The sequence below is a fragment of the Narcine bancroftii genome, chromosome 14 (genome assembly GCF_036971445.1).
Source record: "Narcine bancroftii isolate sNarBan1 chromosome 14, sNarBan1.hap1, whole genome shotgun sequence".
NCBI lineage: Eukaryota > Metazoa > Chordata > Chondrichthyes > Torpediniformes > Narcinidae > Narcine > Narcine bancroftii.
In genome coordinates this window covers 24,289,083-24,310,412 of record NC_091482.1, presented here as the reverse complement: position 1 = coordinate 24,310,412, position 21,330 = coordinate 24,289,083, and the positions used below count along the sequence as shown (strand labels likewise).

Sequence of the window (21,330 nt, the reverse complement as noted above, 5' to 3'; positions counted from 1 at the left end):
TAAAAGGAACAAAAGGAGCCTCTGATGTGATAAGTGAGTTATGTTACCTTTTGTTATGTTGATAACAATATTCTTGAATGAATTGAGTGATTCAATCTTGCACAATACAATTTCAGGAAAAAATTAATTAAAATAGAATTATTATGCAAGATTCTAGTCTCTCTCAGGAATCTACTACAATGGGATGTTCTTTACAAAGTAAAATGGAAGTAGCTGATACCAACAGAGTAATCTTTTCCTTAAAGCTGACTACCACTATTGATGTTGAGCGATGTGTTGATCACACGAACCATAATTCTCGTTCTCGGCATGTTATGTAAAAGCCATTAACAGTGTAAATTTTCATATATTGTCAAATAAAACTACAACATGAGATTAAAGATAGACTATTTTCATAACCCAATTAAAGTTGGTATTTTTCTTTTACATTTTTAATAAGTAAGACTTAGAAAGCATAAATACTGTGGTCTAAATATGAAAGCGATTTTCAGTCAACTGTCTGCTCGTACACCCAGAGCCAGTATGAGGGAAAATGGTTGCCCCTGACAGCAATATTCTTGACTCACACTGATGCTCAGTGAATAATTTGAGTTTTTTTTCAATTGCAGTGCATAATTATGAAGTCACGTCTATAATGAAATGTTATCAGTAATGTGGCATTCCTTCTCGATGATTTATGGGATGACTCACCTTTAAATTTTATTGAGGCAGATTCCAATATGATGTTGATGATGTTCTAAGTTTGGGAAGATGGAGATAAATAGCATTATGAGACCTGTTAACTGCCAAATGGATCAGACTCAGTTACTGTTTTGGCTACATCTAGACCAGCTTCTGTGATCATAACAGCTTTTAGCTTTCTCTCAACTTTTGCAGTCTCTTCCTGTGGTTCTTCTTTTGATTTCAGACCCTCACACTTTCCCTGGCTTAAGTCATAGAGGTCTCCATTTAGTCATCTTTGTCAATGTCCAGTTCACCAGTTCTCAACCACAAGTCCCTCTTTCCTGTGTATTGATGCTGGTCTTCCTGGCTTGTTGGGAGCCTCCCGATCACATGCCTTTTACTTGTTCTGGAAGCTGCTTCTTGCTACTTTCAAAGATTTAACCTGTTGCTTCTGTTGGATGGAGTGTATTGGTTCTGCTTTCAGATGCCCTCTCCGCTCTGAAGAGCTGTTACTGTTGGAAGTGCGCTCTGCATGTCCTCCTGTTGGGTTGATCCCAGATGCATTTTGTTGTTCTGAAAGTTTTTTTAAGTTGATCCTATTCCAACTGCACCCTCCGTCACTCATACCAAGCAGACCTGCGCACAATACCTTGCTGAGCATTCAAACCATTTCATGACGTCAGTTCTTTCCTTCAGTCTGTGATTGTGATTAGGCAAAGATATCTGCAATTACCATTGTCCCTTCAATTTACACTAACAGCATTGGTGTACCCACATAAAGAGATTCCAACTTAAACTCTTCATTTTCATCGGTTTGAGGTTGAATGATCAGATATTGGAACAAATTCTTCATTGAATCATTGTTGTGCATCACACACCAATCACCTCACTAAATGCTCTGAGCCAAAAGCAGCAGTAATGTCTTGTTAATAATATTTTCCACAATACACTGCCTCCTCCATGAGAATTACCCATAGGAGAGCCTCTTGCAACTCTTCTGTCACAAGGTTAGTGCAATTAAAATCTCTGTTGTGTCCACTTCAAAAATACTTATTTTTCCAAATGGGTATAATTAAGCTCAGAGTTTGAAAGATTAGCTAATTTTTCATTCCATATTTGAGGTACATATTTAATTGGAGGAATAAAAGAACGTAGACAGAGGCTCGTGAGTAGCCACTGCTGGAACCTACCTTGCCAAGGTGTCTGTTGAGAAAAAGCCAAAAGCATTTGGAAGGCTTGCAAAAGGATCCTGAGTTCACCATTGAAGCTAACATACTAAAACAAAATCAGTTCAGGGGTCAAGCACAAAAGATGTGGAGGGAAGGATTAGATCTGTGGTTTAGATTGATGAAGATTGCATCTCTAGTCTATTGGGACAGGTTCTTCGTTGTGGGCCTGTTCTCCCAACTGGACAGTCGTTTAATTTTCTGGAACACAAAAGAATTTGAATTAAAAGCCTGAGCAGGCAATTCACTCCTTTACACCATTCAGTGAAAATGGCTGATTTTTAGCCTTCAATTTCCTTGCAAGATATTCATAACATGTGAAAGTCCAAAAATATATCGATTTCCGCCTTGGTAATACATTTTCAATGAGATTGCCTCCCATTCTATTGAACTCCAGCGAGCACGGCCCCATTTTGCTTGATCTTCTCTCGTTATATGACCCTCACTGCGGGAATTAACCTCATTGGCCTTCAAACTACGGTACAAATCTGGTTATCCAAGATTGGATTCTCCGAAATCCTCATTTATCCAACAGTTTGGATGAATGAGGATATCCGAAACAAATCAGAAATCCTCATTTATTTGAAAAGTTTTTGGAGCCAAACTGACCTCACAGGTTGAAAACAAAATTCACTTGACATGAAATTAGAATGATCATTGTCCTTGTTTGAGGTAACTCCCTCCCCTCTCTCTTTCCATTTCTTCTTTACCCCCCCTCATTGATTTTACTTTCCAACTCTCCCTCTCAAACTGCGCATCACTGACTCCCAGCTGCAAGCAGTCGGAACAATCCTTGCCCCGGCATCATCAAAAAGAGCGGCCTCCTGGGCAGGAGTGCGACCTCGAGTTCAGTGGCATTCCCTCCCCTCCCCTCCTATCCTCGGCATGCCAACACCGACTCCAAATCCTTCACTCAGCCTACTTCCCTGGTGTGCATGTGCCTGGGGGAGGATCCGGCGTTGGGAGCTCTGTTAACCGGGAAGACAGGAGCCTGCCAACTCGCCAGTGAGTGTTCCACTAGCCTGATCCCCTTCCCGGGGATCAGCGGCTGTGGTGGGTTCTTGTCGAGGATTGGCAGCAGCAGTTGGGTGGTCTCGGTGATCGGTGACCACGTTGGGTTTGTCTCGGTGGTCGGCGGCAGCCAGCATATTTTTTTTGGTGTGAATTGAACATTGTTTTTAAAGATACAAGTAATTTGTTGTTGGTACTGGGCTGTTTTTTTTTTTAAAAATGACAAGTTCTCTGAGAAAAAAAAACACATTTATCTGACATAAGCCCAGTCCTGAACATTTTGGAAAATCGGAATTGTACTGCACTTCCAAAACAGACCAAAATTGAGATTACGGACTCACCAAACAACTGGGAGAAAATAATTTGGGTTTGAAGCACGACTATGAAAGAATGCAAGTGAAAAAGAACAGGGAAAAAAAATAGATCCCGAACAATAATAGCAGATGTTGAATAAGGAAACAATTAAGAGAGAGCATTTTCAAAAATTAATAAAAACACAAGGCATATTTGAAAAATGGCTTTTTAAATGTGGAGAAAATTAAGCATAATGTCACGAAAACATTTCTTTTGATAAAACATGGGGCCCACTTATAGCTCACTTCCATCATTTGACTAATTAGGTGGCGATGATAACTATCACTGGGCGGGCTTGTTTCGATCCCCTGAGGCCACTTGTTCGGTTTTAACACTACACACAATATGAATTTTAACCTTGATTGCTGTAGGTTTGAATTTTTTTCTTTTCATTTTTTTCTTACTTGCGTCTTACAATATTATACGTATTACCCTTTATTGGATTTAGAATTATTTGTAATATGGAAAGGTATGATTGCAATTGATTTACTACTTTTCTGTTTGTTTTTCTGATAACACTCAATAAAAATAATTTTAAAAGGAAAAATGTGCCAGGGTTAGAGAAAACTGGAATTATGGGGGATACTGTTGACACCTTGAGTAAATCATCAGTGAAGAACTTGGTGTAATGTATTTCACAATTTATGATTTGCACAAAGTGGTCGGTGGAATTTTGTAAATAAGAGATGAAGTTGGACCAATTGAAAGGGAGTTGGCCTCAATAGAAGGGGAAGAGAAGAAATAGAATTGAGCAATGCCAAAACATTCTAAACATTCTGTTTACCATTCTAAAGCAAATTTGTAAATTTTAATGTTAATGGGTTAAATGGACAGGTGAAGGGAGTATTTACATATATTAACAAAATGGGAGCTGACTTAGCTTTTTTTTCGCAAGAAACTCATCTAATTGAAAGAGAACAATTGAAATTAAAAAGAGATTGGGTTGGGTATATGGCCGCCTCTTTCTTTAATTCTAAGGCTAGAGGTGTGGCAATTCTGATTTAAAAAAAAATCTTCCAATTAATATTCAAAATGTAGTAACAGACCCTGCAGGGAGATATGTGATGGTACATTGTCTAATCTATACAGAATTATGGACCCTTTGGAATGCATATGCACCAAATGTGGATGATGAGAAATTTATACAAGAATCATTTCTTGGCAGTGGCACGTGAGAATATTTTAATAGGAGGAGATTTTCATTATTTTTAGATCCATTTTTAGATAGCTCTACTAGAGGAATGACAAGAACCAAAGCAGCAAAGACTACATTGGTATTAATGAGGGATTTGAACTTCATAGATACCTAGAGGAGAATTCATCCTAGAGAAAGGGATAACTCTTTTTATTCAAATAGACATGATTTTTAGTCTAGAATTGATTTATTTCTAATTTCACCACAAATGCTAGGAAGGGTTTTAGAAGAAAAATATAAAGTGAGAATTTTGTCTGCCTTTATTATTGATGATTGTAATGCCTGATAAAGAAAAATTGGTTTATCAATGGAGATTGAATTGTGATTTTATTAGGAGACAAATTTAATGATTCTGTGACACAAATTTGAACTCTGTGATGATAATATGGGATGCTTCAAAAGTATATTTGAGAGGTCAAAATATAATTTTTTCTTCTAAAATTGAGAAGGAATATATGAAAGAAATAATCAATTGAACAAGAAATAATGGCTTTGGAAAAAGATCTTCAAAAGAGAAGTTCTGAAGATGAATGTAGACAACTAATAAATAAAAAGCTTTAATATAATATTTTATAAGCTTATAGAACAGAAAAAGCAATTACAAGAACTAAACAGGGATTATGAGTTAAGAAAACAATCACATAAAGTACTTGCATGGTGATTAAAGCGGAACAGGTTTCAAGAATGATTAATTAAAAATGATTCAAATGTTGTTATAAACCTCAAGAAATAAATTAATATTTTAAGAGTTTCTATTCTAAATTATATAGGTTAGAGTCTTTTAAATATGAAAATAAAGTATTTAGATACCCATCTCAGATAAATTTACCTACATTGAGCATGGAAGAACAAATAGAATTGAGTGCCCATTTTACACAGATAGAGGTGAAGGAGGCAATGAGTTCATTACAAAGTAATACATCTCTAGGAGAAGATGGTTTTCTGTCTGAATTTTATAAAGAATTTAAAGATTTATTGATTCCTTTTTTTTTGTAAATGTTAGATTAAGCATCAAGAACTCAGACTCTCCCAGAATCATTTTCAACAGCAATAATTGCTGTGATTCTGAAAAAATAGAGATCCTTTAAAACCTTCATCTTATAGCCCGATTTAATTTTTATATGAGGACTATAAGATTCTTGCCAAAGTATTGGTGAATAGAATGACAAAATTATTACCTAAATTAATAAATATGGATCAAACAAGTGTTTTTAAAAAGAGGCAATAGGTGGACAATGTGGCTAAACTAATTAGTATTATACACTTAGCACAAAAAAAGAAAAGATTTAAGCATTGCAGTAGCTTTCGATGCAGAAAAAGCATTCAATAGATTGGAGTGGGACTTTTTGTTCAAGGCTTTGGTTAAATTTGGATTTGGTCAAACTTTTATTAATTGGATGAAGGAATTATATAATGATCCTAAAGCTAAAATAGTGACTAATGGACAAATATCTGCCCCATTTCCAATGACGAGATTCAGTAGAAAAGGATTTCCCTCTTTGTTTATATTAGCTATAGAGCCACTAGAAGAGGCAATTGGGAGTGATTTGGAAATTAAAGAATTTAAGATTGGTCAAGAATTAGTTTATTTGCAAATGACATTCTAATATACTTAACATTACCTGAGACTTCCTTGCAAAATTCATATTTTAAATTGGAAGAATATGGCAAGTTTTCTGGTTACAAAATAAATTGGAACAAAAGTGAAATTATGCTCCTTATTGAAGGAGATTATAATTATTGTCAAATAAATATTCAATTTAAATGGCAAAAGATGTGATTAAATATCTAGGGATTCGTGTAGATAATAATTTTCAAATTTTATATAAATTGAATTATTTACCATTACTCAAAAAGTTTGAAGATTTGAAAAAGTGAATGATTTTACCTATAACGTTAGTAGGAAGGGTTAACTGTATTAAGATGAATTAGGCCCAGTGATCCTGTTACCTACTTGTAGTGAGGTGGAAACTCTTCTTAGGAGGGCAAATACTAAGAAATTTATTTCTGCAATTATATTTTAATACAAACAGGAACTATTAAACATGGAGTTCATAAATCTGGATAGAGGAGGAAGCTGTAGTTGAATATTACAATTGAGCAAAGTGGTCAGATCTCTGTTGAGATTGACAAATACTGTTAATGTAAGGTATAGATTAGTTCACTTTAATCTTTTACATCAGCTATATTTGACACCACAAAAATTGAATAGAATGAAATCAGATTTATCAGATCAATGTTTTAGATGTGGTGAAGAGACAGGAACTTTTTTGCATTCAACTTGGCCATGTCCGAAGGTAAAGCCTTTTTGGGTGGACTTGTGGAATTTATTTGAACGAGTTAAGGTATTGTATTTCCACAAAACCCAGATTTATTTCTATTGGGAAATATGGGAAGAATAAGGCCTAAGAAACTATCAATATACCAAATTAAGTTTGTTAAAATAGCATTAGCGGTGACAAGGAAATGTATTGCAGTGACCTGGAAGTCAGATTCACATTTGGGTATGGGAAGATGGAATACAGAAATTCAAAGCTGTATCTCCTTGATAAAATTACATACAATTTGAGAAATAAATATGGTATATTTTTGAAAATTTGGAGCCCGTATATGCAAATTTTAGGCATAAATATGTTGTGGTTCTTCCCACCTCTTGAGACCTGTGTTAATTTTCTTCCCCAAATTGATCAGATAAACCTTTCTGGAGTTCTGCATGTTGGAAAGCGATCCTCCAAGCAATCTATTAAGCTATTTTTCTTTTTCTTTATTTTATATTACTATATATCCTTTATATATTTTAGGTGAGGCTAGGGAGGGAGGGTATGGGAGAGAACATAAGGGGTTACAACCATCTTTAATGATTGAAATTTCCTTCAATTTAAATTCCTATTGTTTTATATAATAGTTTATTAATTAAAATAAAATGTTCAAAGAAAAAACTATTCTAGACCAACTGCACAAAGTAAGTAGGTTGACAGAAGCTTTATAACTTTTCTACCACTGTAGAAGGAGGCCATTTCACCCATTGAGCCTCTGAGCAATTCCACTTATTTCTCCAGCGTTGTGTTTTTACTTCAGCCACGGTATCTTCAGACTTTTGTGTTTGAAATTTAGATATTCAACACGGTAACAGGCCTTTTCAGCACATGAGCCTGCACCGTCCAATTGCACCTGATTAATCTTCGCCCCCAGAACATTTTGAAAGGTGGGAGGAAACCAGAACCCCAGGGAAAAACCGATGCAGACACGGGGAGAATGTACAAATTCCTGACAGACGGTGAAGGATTCGAACCCCGGTCCCGATTACTGGCGCTGTAACAGCATTGCGGTAACAACTACGCCAACGGTGCCACCCTCATCAGCACTACCTGCTTTGCCCTTGTGCCAAGGTGTCCTCTGGTACCATGTGCCAGAAGGGATTTCAACATTCAGGAGGCTGATGAAAGATAAAGGATATTTTATTGGCAGGTGTGAGAATACAATATTTAACTGCAATGCCAGGTGGTTTAATTTTAACTGGACCTGAGTAGATGTAGGTCAATTAAGTCCAGGCTTGTTGAGTCTCAATCAGTTCTCCTACAGACACATTTACCAAAATGTGATAGACCTGCAAGTAATATGAAATTGCCCTATTTTAATTAGATTGATAAAAATGATGACATTAACCCGTTGGCTTCATCAAGAGTGAATGAAAGCATCCCTGTCAAAGTCAAGAATTCCCTAACCAGGTAACCAAAAGAGTTCTATTTTAAGTCGATCAATTTAATTGTAAAAATAGATCAATCTGTTTCCATTTGTGCTCATCCAAATTTCTTCCTTTCTTATGAAATGATGGCAGCCTGATTTGCAGAGTGTGTAATTACAATATGTAAATTCAATACTAGGCTGCTTCAGATGGCACTGAGTCCTCTTTGCTCTGGTGATTTGCTTCCTGCCTGTTTCACATTTCTGTTCCATTGGAGAGTCGGGCGTATTTTCCTCAAGGCCAAATTCCTGTTAATTCTGCTGTATTATCACCTTTCCTGCTGTTCCCTCCGACTCTCAGTTCACCTCTTCTCGTGGGCCTGTGATATCTTTGATAAGCAGAAGATGTATTCTATTTTTCCTGTTCATTCAGTGTTTTGATTGTTTCTGCCTTCCCAAGATCGTGTTATATGGCGAGCTCTCCACTGGCCACCGTGACAGAGGTGCACCAAAGAAGAGGTAAAGGACTGCCTAAAGAAATCTCTTGGTGCCTGCCCCATTGACCACCACCAGTGGGCTGATAACGCCTCAAACCGTGCATCTTGGCGCCTCACAGTTTGGCGGGCAGCAACCTCCTTTGAAGAAGACCGCAGAGCCCACCTCACTGACAAAAGACAAAGGAGGAAAAACCCAACACCTCACCCCAACCCACCAATTTTCCCTTGCAACCGCTGCAACCGTGTCTGCCTGTCCCGCATTGGACTTGTCAGCCACAAACGAGCCTGCAGCTGACGTGGACATTTACCCCTCCATAAATCTTCGTCCGCGAAGCCAAGCCAAAGAAGAACATATGATCTATTCATTCTGGGCTTTTAGTACTCTTGGTCTTGTCCTTTAGTTATTCTTTCTTGCATTTATTGTAATTCAGAAAGAGCCCATTCATCCTATTAGGTACATGCTGGTTCCATTTCTCTTCTCTCTTTCCCTGAAACCTTCTTTTCACAAATGCCCATCTGCTAAAAAAACACAAGCCACTGGAGAAACTCAGTAGGTCAGGCAGCATCAGTGGGAGAAAAAGAGCAGCCAATGTTTCGGGCCAGAAACCTTTATCAAGTCTTGACAAAGGTCTCAAGCCTGAAACATCAACCATCCTCCCCTCCCATCCCCCAATTGATACTGCTGAGTTCTTCCAGCAGATCGCTTTGTGTTCCACTTTCCAGCCCTTTTGGTTTGGTTTGCTTATTTTAAGGAGCCAGTCAACAATCCTTGAGGTGTGCAAGGAAACCGGATGATCAGATGAAACTCAGACAGTCCATGGTTAGAACATGTAAACTCTGTGCAAACAGCATCTGAGCTCAGAGGTCAACCCAGGACACTGCATGATGACACCTCCCTTTCCACTATTGACAATCTCCATGAAACGCTGCCACGTTTTATCCTCTTGTGGTGTTATTGCATGCTCCCAGGTGTACTCTAATGAACAGGTTTGTGTGGTTTGCTGTCCTGTTGTGAAATTGCACACAGTCATGCGGTGATATGGGACCACTTGGAGAGATCTGGAAGATGTACCTTGTTTATTCAAGATTCCTAGTCAATGCGCACGTAATCAAATGTATCAGAATCAGAATTTATTGTTAGGAAATTCGGGGTTTTGTAGCCACATCACAGAGCAAGCATTCATATGACCACATTACTGTAAAAAAAAATTAATGGTGCATAAAAAGTAAGGCAGTGTCTTTGTTTCATTGCTTATTCAGGAATCTGATGGTGTGGGGAATAAGCTGTCCTTGTGCCACTGAGTGCTCGTCTTTAGGCTCCTGTACCTTTTTCCTGAAGGTAGCAGAATAATGGCCTGACAGGCGGGGGTTTTGAGGCTAAAGGCTGCATTTTTAAGACACTGCCCCACGTCGATGTCCTCGATGGAGTGAAGTCTGGTGTCTGTGATGACACAGGCCAAGTTAACAACCCTCTGGAGTTTATTCTTGTCCTGAGAGTTGGTGCCTCCGTACCAGGCAGTGATACAACCACCCAGAATGCTCTCCACGGTACACCTGTAGAAGTTTTCAAGAGTTTTTGTGACATGCTGAATCTCCTCAGACACCTCACAATGCGTAGCCACTGGCAAGCCTTTTTTTCTGATTACATCAATGTGGAGGCTCCAGGACAGATCCTCGGAGATGTTGATACTCAAGAATTTTAAGTTCATGTAGCAATGTCACATTTATTTACACATTCTACACTGTTTTACCTTTTTTAAAAGCAAATAATGAATGAAATCAACTTAATGTTTACCAGTTTACAAATTGAACCAATTTGTTGGCTTTTGAATTCTTTAATTTTTGACCCTTTGCTGGTACTGCACATGTTAATCATAGAGGCTTAATCGAGGCTGTTGATATAGCAACCGTACCTGGGCTTGTTGAAGGCAATCACATCTTGACACTTCTGTCATGTTTTATGTTGACTCTTCATCAGTTGTATGACTAACTTCAGGAGTGTATTCCACAAATCAAGCAAATATACAATAACTGCATCATTTTGGTCTCCTCATTCAATGAAGGACACACTAACATTTCAGGCAGTGCAGAAAAGATTCACTGGGTTAATTCCTGGAATGAGGAAGTTTAAGGATTTAAGTAATTAAATCTATATTATTTTTTAGAGTTTGAAAAGAATAATATCCTGAAAAGGAAAGATGTTAAGATATTTCCACAAGTGGGGAAAACTGCAAATTAGAAAACGTACCTCATTGACTCGTTCTGTGCATGGTTTTGTAACTCCAAAGGAAATGGCCCAATGACAGATTTTCTCAAATAAAATATTCAGTAACAATTGGGTCCAGAGCAGTGATTCTCACCCTTCCCACTCACACACCACCTTAAAAAATTCCTTACCAATCACAGAGCATCGATGGTATAGGGACTGCTTTATGTGAATGGAAAGAAAAGGTTTTAAATTCACCACCTTCAGGGAATATAACGTTGCCAACTCAAAATACAGAAACCAAAGATCAGAGCATTGGTGTTGAGGTGTCTTTCCTTGCTGCTAATTTTGACATCTCCCCAAATTGAATTTTTCTGAACAATTTCACATGCAGTTTAATGGACTCCTCCATGTTACTAGGTTGAAGTCAAGAGAAAGAATACTTACTATTCACTAAAGAGATGACTGTCATGATCTAGGTGTGTTTTTTAAAAAAAAAGTTATAAAAGTAGGATGTTCCCTGGAAAGGTTTAGAAACGCAACATCGGTTGGGGAGGCAGGTTGGGAATGGATCGCTTGACTTTCTTCCGTCTTGCTGAGCAATATCAGGTTCGAACCCCTTCTTTACTCTAAATCAAAAATGTTAATTTCTGTGACATTTTAAAATGTGAATTTGTGAATGGAAATTTGTTCATATAAAAGTATACAGCAGACTCTTTTTAAGATTAAAAATGCCTTGTTCGTGCTGTAAATTACAAAACTGCAAGTTGCACAAGCAATATTGGAAACTAAAATGTTTCATTGGGATTAGAGAGGTTGCAAAGTAGAATTGGGAGCAGATCTCTCCTGAGCAGACTATGGCAGCCATGATCCAAGTTTCAAACCATTACTTCAGTTCCAACCTTCTTTCTTTTTCTTTGCAGCACTCTACACTGTCTCGTAAATTTGTGGAAGTGATGTCTGAATACAATGGCACACAGACTGACTACAGGGAGCGTTGCAAAGGACGAATCCAGCGACAACTTGAAATCAGTAAGTTGCAGTTTTCTTAGAGTAAAAGTCAGGATCAAAGATGTCACATCAAGATGATGATAATCTGTGTGCTGTACTCAACCTGAACTCGTGGCTGATAAGGATCTGAAACCAGTCAAGCTTTAACCTGAGACAGGAAAGCATTGAGAGTCATGCCATAATCCAGGGGTGGCCAAACCGCGGCTCGCAGCTATAACGTATATGCCTTTATATAGGACAATCTGCGAAACTTAAAATGGGTTGTCCTGTACAGTCTAAAATTCTTACCTTGACAACAAATTTGCAACACCGCCCCAGCTTCCTGCTGGCCCCAATCCTATCGCACATGCCCCATTAGTTATTTGCAAAGTCTCAGCGCTCCTCCACGGTGTCCATCTGCCCAGTCTGACTGCTATCAGCTCTTTACAGGAGCTGACAGTGGTTTATTTTAAAATATCCAAATAAAATTTAAACTTTTAAATAATCATTTGCTTTTAAAATATTGTGATTTACTTTTAACAGCATCCATTGGTCAGTGCCAGATTTTTTGGGGGGGACATCTTATTCAAAGGGTATCACTCAAAAGCAACATTTTAGGTGGAAATTCCAGGGGTCATCCTATAAGAGCTTTACAGTACAATATCAGTATGTTGGCTGAGACAGGAATTGTAAGGGTCGCTGCTCATGAAGGTCTTTACCACCAGTCCATAACTTGGTTTCTGTTCATATTAGCATAAGTCAGCTGTGATCATATTGATTTCATATGTTTTTACGTAAATTATGTATATGTCCTAGACTGAGGCTGAGTCACCTGAAAGGCAAAGCGAGTGAGTGATTTTCATAATATCAACATGAGAGAGATGGTTGTGGAAAATGGATGCATTAGCATGCCAATGTTGTACTGTGCAATGTGCAATGATTAATACAGGAAAATGTTCATTTTTAACCTTCATATGTGCAAAGTTGAATATCATTCATTGTTATTGAGTGTACCCCATTAAGTTATTCCACATTGAAAGAAAGAATGAGCCTACATTTATATTGCATTTACACCAAAACACTTTCTAGTTATTTGTTATATGATTACTGGTGTTCTTTACGCAACTTCAGTTGTCAACTTGCACTCGATGTACCACAAAAGAACAAAACTGATAATACTCAGTGGATCTCCTTTCTCATTGATGGGCCTAAACATCTGGAAGTTCTCCCTCATCCATGAATCTTCAAGCACAATCAAGCCTGTTCTCAATTTAGTGTCAATTGCAGGGCAGGTGCTCCACAAGTCAGGACTCACAAACTACTGCCTTGAATTATCACATTAATTTTTGTTCCCAGATCCTTGACAATAATTATCGTTTGCAAGTAGAAAAAAAACTGGGTCAGGTAAATTTTTACCGTATAACAGGCCCATTAACAGAAATGAAGAGCGTACAGGTCATCCTCAACTTCCAACCTACGTGAGTTACGTCCACCCAATCATACAACAAATTTTTTTTAAAATCTTTACTAAAACTACTGTACAAGTCCATATTTTGTATTAAAAGTACAGTGGTCCACGCTCTCCGCGGCAGCCCGCGTCCAAGACCTTATATACTAGAAGTTCATATGAGGATTGGGGAGTTTCTTTATATATTTACAATCTTCATTGAAGATTCATTTGTTAAAAATCTTTTTTTTACATTTCTTTACGGTCTTGTTTACTCATGGGCAAACCCGACTTACAACCAATTTATCGGTCCTAATTATGGTCGAGAGTCAGGGATCACCTAAACATAATGTCATTTATAAAGAAAACAGTGAACTGCACACAGAAGAATCCAGGGGCATTGGAACATGAGAGAAGATGGATTAAGCCGGTCAGCAACCATTTCTACAATATTCACTCATTGGCCCACGGTAGTGCCCAAACTACTGAGTCACCAGATTTTTGCTCATTTAGCTGCCAATTTCTTACCTTGAGGATTATTTTCCTATTCTAAGACAGAGCTTCTGAAACTCCAAGCAAACAATGAGCTGCTAAAGGGATGGCATTTCAGGCAGCATCCATGGGTAGAAATGGTCATTCAGTGTTTTGGGATGGTACCCTTTCTAAATTTTTACTTTTATTAATTTTAAATTTCAACATACAGCATAATAACAGGCCATTTCGGCCCAAGACTCTGTGTCACCAAATTACACCCAATTAACTTATACCCCAGTACATTTCAAACTGAGAGGGGAAACCAGAGCCCCGGGGAAAACCCACACAGACATGAGGAGAACATACAACCATCTTACAGACAGTATGGGATTCGAACCCCTGTCCCAATCGCTGGCACAATATTGCGCTAACCACTACACTACATTGACTATTACTAATAAGGGTACTACCTGACCCACTGAGGCCTTCTGGCTCCTCACTGTTTGCTGAGGGTTCCAGTATCTATAACGTTTTAAGTTTCTCTATTCTTTCTCAAAGTGTGGTCCACAATGCCAAACGGAGGTCACAGTGTCAGGTAATAGGATCATGTCCTCTGGCAACATTTGCCTTGGTTGCCATAATTATGTGAGGACATGGTCAAGACCACTGCCCCCCACACCCACCACTCTCCTTGTCAGCCCACCTAGCTCCTCTCTCATTGCTTGAAAATCCGGTGGAGTGGCAGCGAGGGCCCTGTCTGCCTACTCTGCTGGATATCCAGCATGTGTAAGTAATGTTTACTGTCTCCAATTTTCATTGCCGTACAAATCTTTGAGTGGCAAAAGAATGGGGGGAAGGGGGGGACGATGGAGTGGGCAAAAGGAGAGAGGGGGATATTGGAGGGGAAGAAGATGTAGGGGCATTAAGAGGGAGGTTGACAGGGAGCCATTTTCAGATGGGCTGGGGAAAAATGCCATGCAGTCATTGATGAGTATTGATGCAGACAGGTCACAGAGTCAGCTAAATCCAAATGTTACGAAGTGTGCCCTCACTGCTATTTGCACCTAGTGTTCAGGCCCCAATACAGAGACTGGGGCAAAAGAAATCAAAGCTCCAGTGCAGTACTCAGGATTACTGCATTATTGGAGCCTCCCTCTGATGGATGCAAAAGATCCCAAGGTATTCAAATAAAATATGGCATTTTTGTAATCTGCCCATTATTCGTCATCAAACTATCTGGGCATTATCACACTTCGTAATTACTTTGCACTAGGTTTGGATTGACTTCTCAGGTCTTGTGAAATTTTAACTCTTAAAGTAAAATTATTTTGGAAAGTAGATCAGGGAGTCCTGATCCATTTGTGGAAATCTCTTCCTTATATCAATCATAATTCTGCATTTGTGTTCTTATCACATTTAGCAGGATTAATTTGAAATACATATCTTGGTTTACTTCAGCACTATATGATTAATATTTATGTGCCTCAATGAGGTCCTGGTTTAAATGGCCACCTTTACAGATGGTAGAGTTTGAGGTTTAAGTAATCTCCTCGTTCATTCCTTTACTCTTATTGTTGGTCTGGCATGTCTTCAATACATTCAAACTGCAATTGCAGCAGTAATTTGTTATTTTGTGAAATAAAAATAACTTCTTACTGTCCTTCGGTTTGGGAGGTCCCTTTTAAATGCATAGACTGATAATTTTTTTTAAATACCCTTGTCCTGAATTGTAGATATTTACCACACAGAATGCTATCTGGTCCATTGAGTCTGCATGGTTTAACACCAGTTTCCAGCCTGTAAATTGTCCTGTAAACATAGCAGATGTCCAATACGCCGAGGATTTCTTCCATAATGCACTCAACAATCTCTACTGGAGGAAGTTGGTCTTCATTGTTCAAGGTATCTCCACCAAATTTCTTCTCTGTCAAATATCTCCTTGTTCAAAGAAAAACAACACTGGTTGAGCCAGTCCTTCCTCATGGTTAAACCTTCGTGTATTGCGAGATATGGTGACCAAGATTTGGAAACATTGTTATGAAAAAAATACAACCATAAAAAAGGATACAAACGATACCAATGCAGGACAAGTATTCACATAAATATTGCTTCATGAAAATTAGAGCCTCCAGAGTTGACGTCAGGACAAATCTAATGGGCGGGGGGGCATTAGGGTGACCGCGTTTCTCTGCATCCTGTCCATATCCTGTTGTAACCTATGACAACCTTCTGCATTATCCACAACACTTCATACCTTTGTGCCATCTGCAAACTTACTGACCCATTCCTCAACTTCTTCGTCCAGGTCGTTTATAAAATCAAAAGAGCAGGGGTCCCAAAACAGATCCTTGCTGAACACACACACCCACACACACAACTTCCAGGCATAATTCATATACCACAATCCTACTGAATGTGAATTTGCTTGCAGGGTTCTTTAAATTTTCATTCAATTTAACACTTTATCAACTACCCCTCTCCTCAGCTCCACTGTGTGCAGATATTACCCTTTTTTTTTCTCCTTTGATGTCTCCTGACTCTTCAGATCTGCCACTATCACATCTCGCCTCAAAGAAAGCAACCCTTGTCCCTTCCATATTTGCAAACCGCGAGGCCATTTCCACCCTTCAGAACTGATGAAGGGTTCCAGTGTGAAACATTAACCATTCTTTCTCTCCCGCTGGTGCTGTTTGGCCCACTGAGTGCCTCCAGCAAATTGTGTTTAGCTTCATATACATAGCTTCATAGCATTTGCAGTAAGTTTCTCTGCATGGACAGAGTAGTCTTTTATCTCCTCTGGATCAGAAATCAGAAGTCCCAGAGTAGCACAGACTATTGGGAGAGAGAATTTAAAAAAGGGGGAGATCAATGAATAGTAAATTCACATGTGACCACACCATCTTTAATTTTTTTTAAATTTAGACGTACAGCACGGAGACAGGCCCTTTCGGTCCACAAGGCCGTGCCACCCAATTGGCTTGCACCCCCCAATACGTTTTTGAACTGTTGGAGGAAAGAGGAGCCCCCAGGGAAACCCACACCGACCTGGGGAGGACATACAAATTCCTTACAGACAGCACGGGATTTGAACCCCAGTTCCCAGTTGCTGGCGCTGTAACAGCGTTGCACCAACCGTGTCACCCACGGTTTTCTTTATCCTGAATCTTGCTGAATTACACCTGGCCAGGATATTGTGAAACCCTGAACTACTTAATATTTTTAGATTGGCCAATATTAATACAATAAATCTGAAGAAGAGTTAAATAAAATAAGTGACAGGTTGTGCACTGATAATCTAGTTTCATATGCAGTCATAGAAACATAGAAGATAGGAGCAGGAGTAGGTCATTCGACCCTTCGAGCCTGCTCCGCCATTCAACGAGATCATGGCTGATCTTAAAGTTCAGTTCCCCGTCCCCGCCTTCTCTCCGTAACCTTTAATACCCTTATACTGAAGAAATAGATCTAATTCCCTCTTAAATCTATTTAATGAACCTGCCTCTACTGCCCTCTGTGGCAATGAATTCCACAGATTCACCACCCTCTGGGTAAAGAAATTCCTCCTCATCTCGGTCCTAAATGGTTTGCCTATTATCCTCAAACCATGGCACCGGGTTCTGGATTTTCCCATCCTTGGAAACATCCCATCTGCATCCATTCTGTCCAGTCCTGCCAGAATTTTATAGGTCTCTATGAGATCCCCTCTCTATCTTCTAAACTCCAGTGAGTACAATCCCAATTTGCGCAATCTTTCCTCCTAAGTCATTCCTGCCATTCCAGGTATCAGCCTGGTGAATCGCCTCTGCACTCCCTCCATTGCAAGAACATCCTTCCTTAGATAAGGTGACCAAAACTGCTCACAATACTCCAGGTGGGGTCTCACCAAGGCCCTGTAAAGCTGCAGTAAGGTATCCTTGTTCCTAGACTCAAACCCTCTTGATATGAAGGTCAACATACCATTTGCCTTTTTAACCGCCTGCTGTACCTGCATGCTCGCCTTCAGAGACTGGTGTACAAGTACCCCCTAGGTCTCTCTGCACTTCCCCATCTCTTAATCTATTGCCATTCAAATAGTAATCTGCCCTTCGGTTTGTATTACCAAAGTGGATAACCTCACATTTATCCACATTGTAGTGCATTTGCCATGTATCTGCCCAGTCCCTCAATTTATTCAAATTACACTGGAGCTTCCTGACCCCCTCTTCCGTGCACACAACCCCTCCTAGCTTAGTGTCATCTGCAGATTTGGAGATATTATATCCAATCCCCTCATCCAGATCATTAATGTAAATTGTGAACAGCTGGGGTCCCAGTACAGATCCCTGTGGCACCCCATTGGTCACCGCCTGCCACTCAGAAAATGAGCCATTTATCCCAACTCTCTGTCTTCTACCTGCCAGCCAGTTCTCAATCCACATCAATACTTTGCCCCCAATCCCATGAGCCTTGATTTTGAAAGCCAGTCGTTTATGCGGGACCTTATCGAAGGCCTTTTGGAAGTCCAGGTACACCGCATCCACTGGCTCTCCCCCATCTATTTTACCTGTTACCATCTCAAAGAATTCCAATAGATTTGTCAAGCACAATTTACCTTTTGTAAATCCATGTTGGCTCTCTCCGATCCCTTCTCTGCTAGTCATATGCTCCGCTATTACATCCTTAATAATGGATTCCATCATTTTGCCCACTACTGATATAAGGCTCACCGGCCTATAATTCCCCGCTTTTTCTCTACCCCCCTTTTTAAATAGTGGGGTAACATTAGCTACCCTCCAATCCATGGGTACTGATCCTGAGTCTATCGAGTTCTGGAAAATTATTCTTAAAGCATCTGCTATCTGAATGGCCACTTCCTTAAGTACCCTAGGATGTAGATTATCTGGCCCTTGGGATTTATCTGCCTTCAATCCCATCAATTTCCCCAAGACCATGTCCTTAGAGATACTGATTTCTTTCAGTTCCTCCATTGCATTAGTCTCTGTGTTTCCCAACATCCTATAAAGAGCACTCCATTCCTCCCATTGTTGAGCTGTTGTTCAGTGTGGATCCCTTGGAGTTAACAGATTAAAATAGGAGTGGGAACTCAGTTATTTTGCAGATGTGATATTGTTGCAGTCTTTATTTAATTCATGATAGTTAAGAGAGGCATTGAGAGATTGTGATGAAAACAGTTGTTAGATGTGGTGCAGTGATTGAGAAGCTGTGGTGCCTGCCAACTGCCATTGCATCAGGACTTGTGAAATCTCTTGTGGAATTTTGTGCTGTTTGCAGTGCCCTTCTCAACTTGATCACATCAATCATTATCCCAGGATTAAATCAATAACCACAAATTACCAGTGGTTCACCTCCGGTCCCTTAGATTTATTGCTCTTGTATGTTACATTTGGCTTTCAAACATTTTGTTTATAACAATGGGAATTGATATTATTTCACAAAGAAATGTGTAGAGGAAGAAACGAAATTGATGATCCATCCTAACAGAATTTGCACTCGAGCTGTCAACATTTAACTTGATAGATGACAGATTCTTGTTCTGGCGCTGTTAGAATTCACAATTAATAGGTGAATTGGGAAAGTGAGTGGCACAGTTTTTCTGTCAATTAACCCAGACAGTCAGTTGCCAATCAGCAAAGTTATCGCAGATTCAAAGTAAAGCAAAGTAAATTGAATGGAAAGCCACAAACCAGGGGTAAGGCTGTATTTTTATTGAGTTAATTCTGGGAGTTGTTAAATTTTCAAATTTTAAATTTAGAAATACAGCACAGTAACAGGCTCTTCTGGTCCACAAGCTCGTACCATCCAAATACACCAATTAACCTACAAATTTGCAAGATTTTGGAGCGTGGGAGGAATCAGGAACACCTGGAAGAAACCCAATGCATAAACTCCTTACCGACAACAGCGGATTCGAACCCGCGGCGCTGGTGCTGAAGTATTGTTACGCTAACTGGTACACTAACGGATTCTTGGATGAATGAATTAAAATAACCTTTGCAGACTTCCTCGTCTTGCAATTTTAGAAAATGTGGAGAATTGGTGGGACGGAGAGTCTTTGAGAGAAATAGGTTGGGTTAGATCACAAACCAAATTTGGAGAGAGTGAGTGTACTTGATGTCTGGGGATGAATCTTTCTGCAAGATATATTGGTGCTTTGGCATTTTCACAAAAGCCATGAACAATGGAGATACTAGTCAAGAATCCTTTTGTTGTGCAAGAAAACAGCCAGAAACATAAGGGCTGTTTGCTGTTTTGAGGGTAAGCATGAGCCTTTCCTGAAACTTTTTTTTGGATGAACCAGACGTAAAGGAACAACATAGACTCACAGTAATAATCCTCCCACTTGCAAGTTTTGCTGGTACTAGCACGAATGGGCTGAGTGAATCCCTGCCTATAACAATGACGTATCAATAAATAATTCCGTGTGACCAAATTTCCTATTTCAAATGCATGTAAAAAATGGATTGAAAAATGTATGCTCCAGGTCAGTGGACAGCTGTTACCATATATTTCACACCTTGTACTGGTTCATAGATTGATATAGACTCCATGTATCAACTTTATCCCAAGGTGTCAAGTTCTGAGCTCTATAGATTTTACACCCCGACAGCATTAACATCAACTTCTCCAAGTTCCATTAACCTGTCCCCTGAGCCTCTCTCTTTCCCTATCCCTCTGTCACCCTCCCCACTCCCTTTCCTTCCCACTATCTTCCCATCACTTCCACTTTTTTTTCTTTTCTACCTTCTCACCTGACCTCTTACCTCTCAGCTTGTGCACCTCCTCCACCCTCTATTCTGCTCCTCCCCCTCCCAACCCCCTCCCCAACCTTATTATTCCGGAGCCTACCCTTTTTTCCTTGGACCCAGGCCTTTGGTCCTTGGGCCCAGGCCCAAAATGTTGGTTCCCCTGTACTTCCAATGCAGGCTGCACGACTTGCCGAGTTTCTCCAGCACACAAGTGTGTTGACCTTCAATTCAGGGAAGTATTGGGCTATTTACATTCACAGTAATTACCAAATAACACAATTATCAGTTTGTTAGTGTCTGAAAATGTAGTCTGCTTTGATCATTCTTCAGCACCCCCACATATTGCCTCCACATTATTCATTCAACATCATCGGTGCGGTTAGCTGCTGTTACAGCGCCACTGACTGGGACCGGTGTTCAAATCCCGAGGTGTCTGTAAGGAGTTTGTATGTTCTTCCCGTGTCTGCGTGGGTTTCCTCTGGTCATGCTGGTTTCCTCCCATCCTTTGAAATGGCCGGAGGGTTGTAGCTTTAATTGGGTGTAAATTGGGCAGCACTGGCTCATGAGACAAAAGGGCCTGTAACCGTGCTCCATGTCTAAATCTAAAATAAAATTGTAGTATTTGAATTTTACAAAATATATTTTACTTTCGGCAGAATTGTGAAGCGATTTTATGTGATGTGGTAAAAGATTTTACGTTAAATTTTTTCTTCCTTGTGATTTTCTTGGCATATTAATATAGTTTCTATAATCATCCCAAATGTGTCTCTTACATAACAACATTTATCTTTGAAATCACTGCCAAGCATGGATTTGTGTGGCCAGATTTTCCGTGGC

General features: G+C 39.4%; 1 protein-coding gene across 4 annotated transcripts in view; it reads left to right on the top strand.

The window, feature by feature from the left end:
* Window positions 1–21,330, top strand: part of LOC138749255 (syntaxin-1A-like) — a 323,823-nt gene that overhangs the window by 263,273 nt on the left and 39,220 nt on the right. For all 4 annotated transcript variants that reach the window (XM_069910420.1, XM_069910418.1, XM_069910421.1 and 1 more), the window contains exon 6: window positions 11,760–11,868. In XM_069910420.1, coding sequence (XP_069766521.1) covers window positions 11,760–11,868 — 109 coding nt within the window. The remainder of the gene's footprint in view (window positions 1–11,759; window positions 11,869–21,330) is intronic.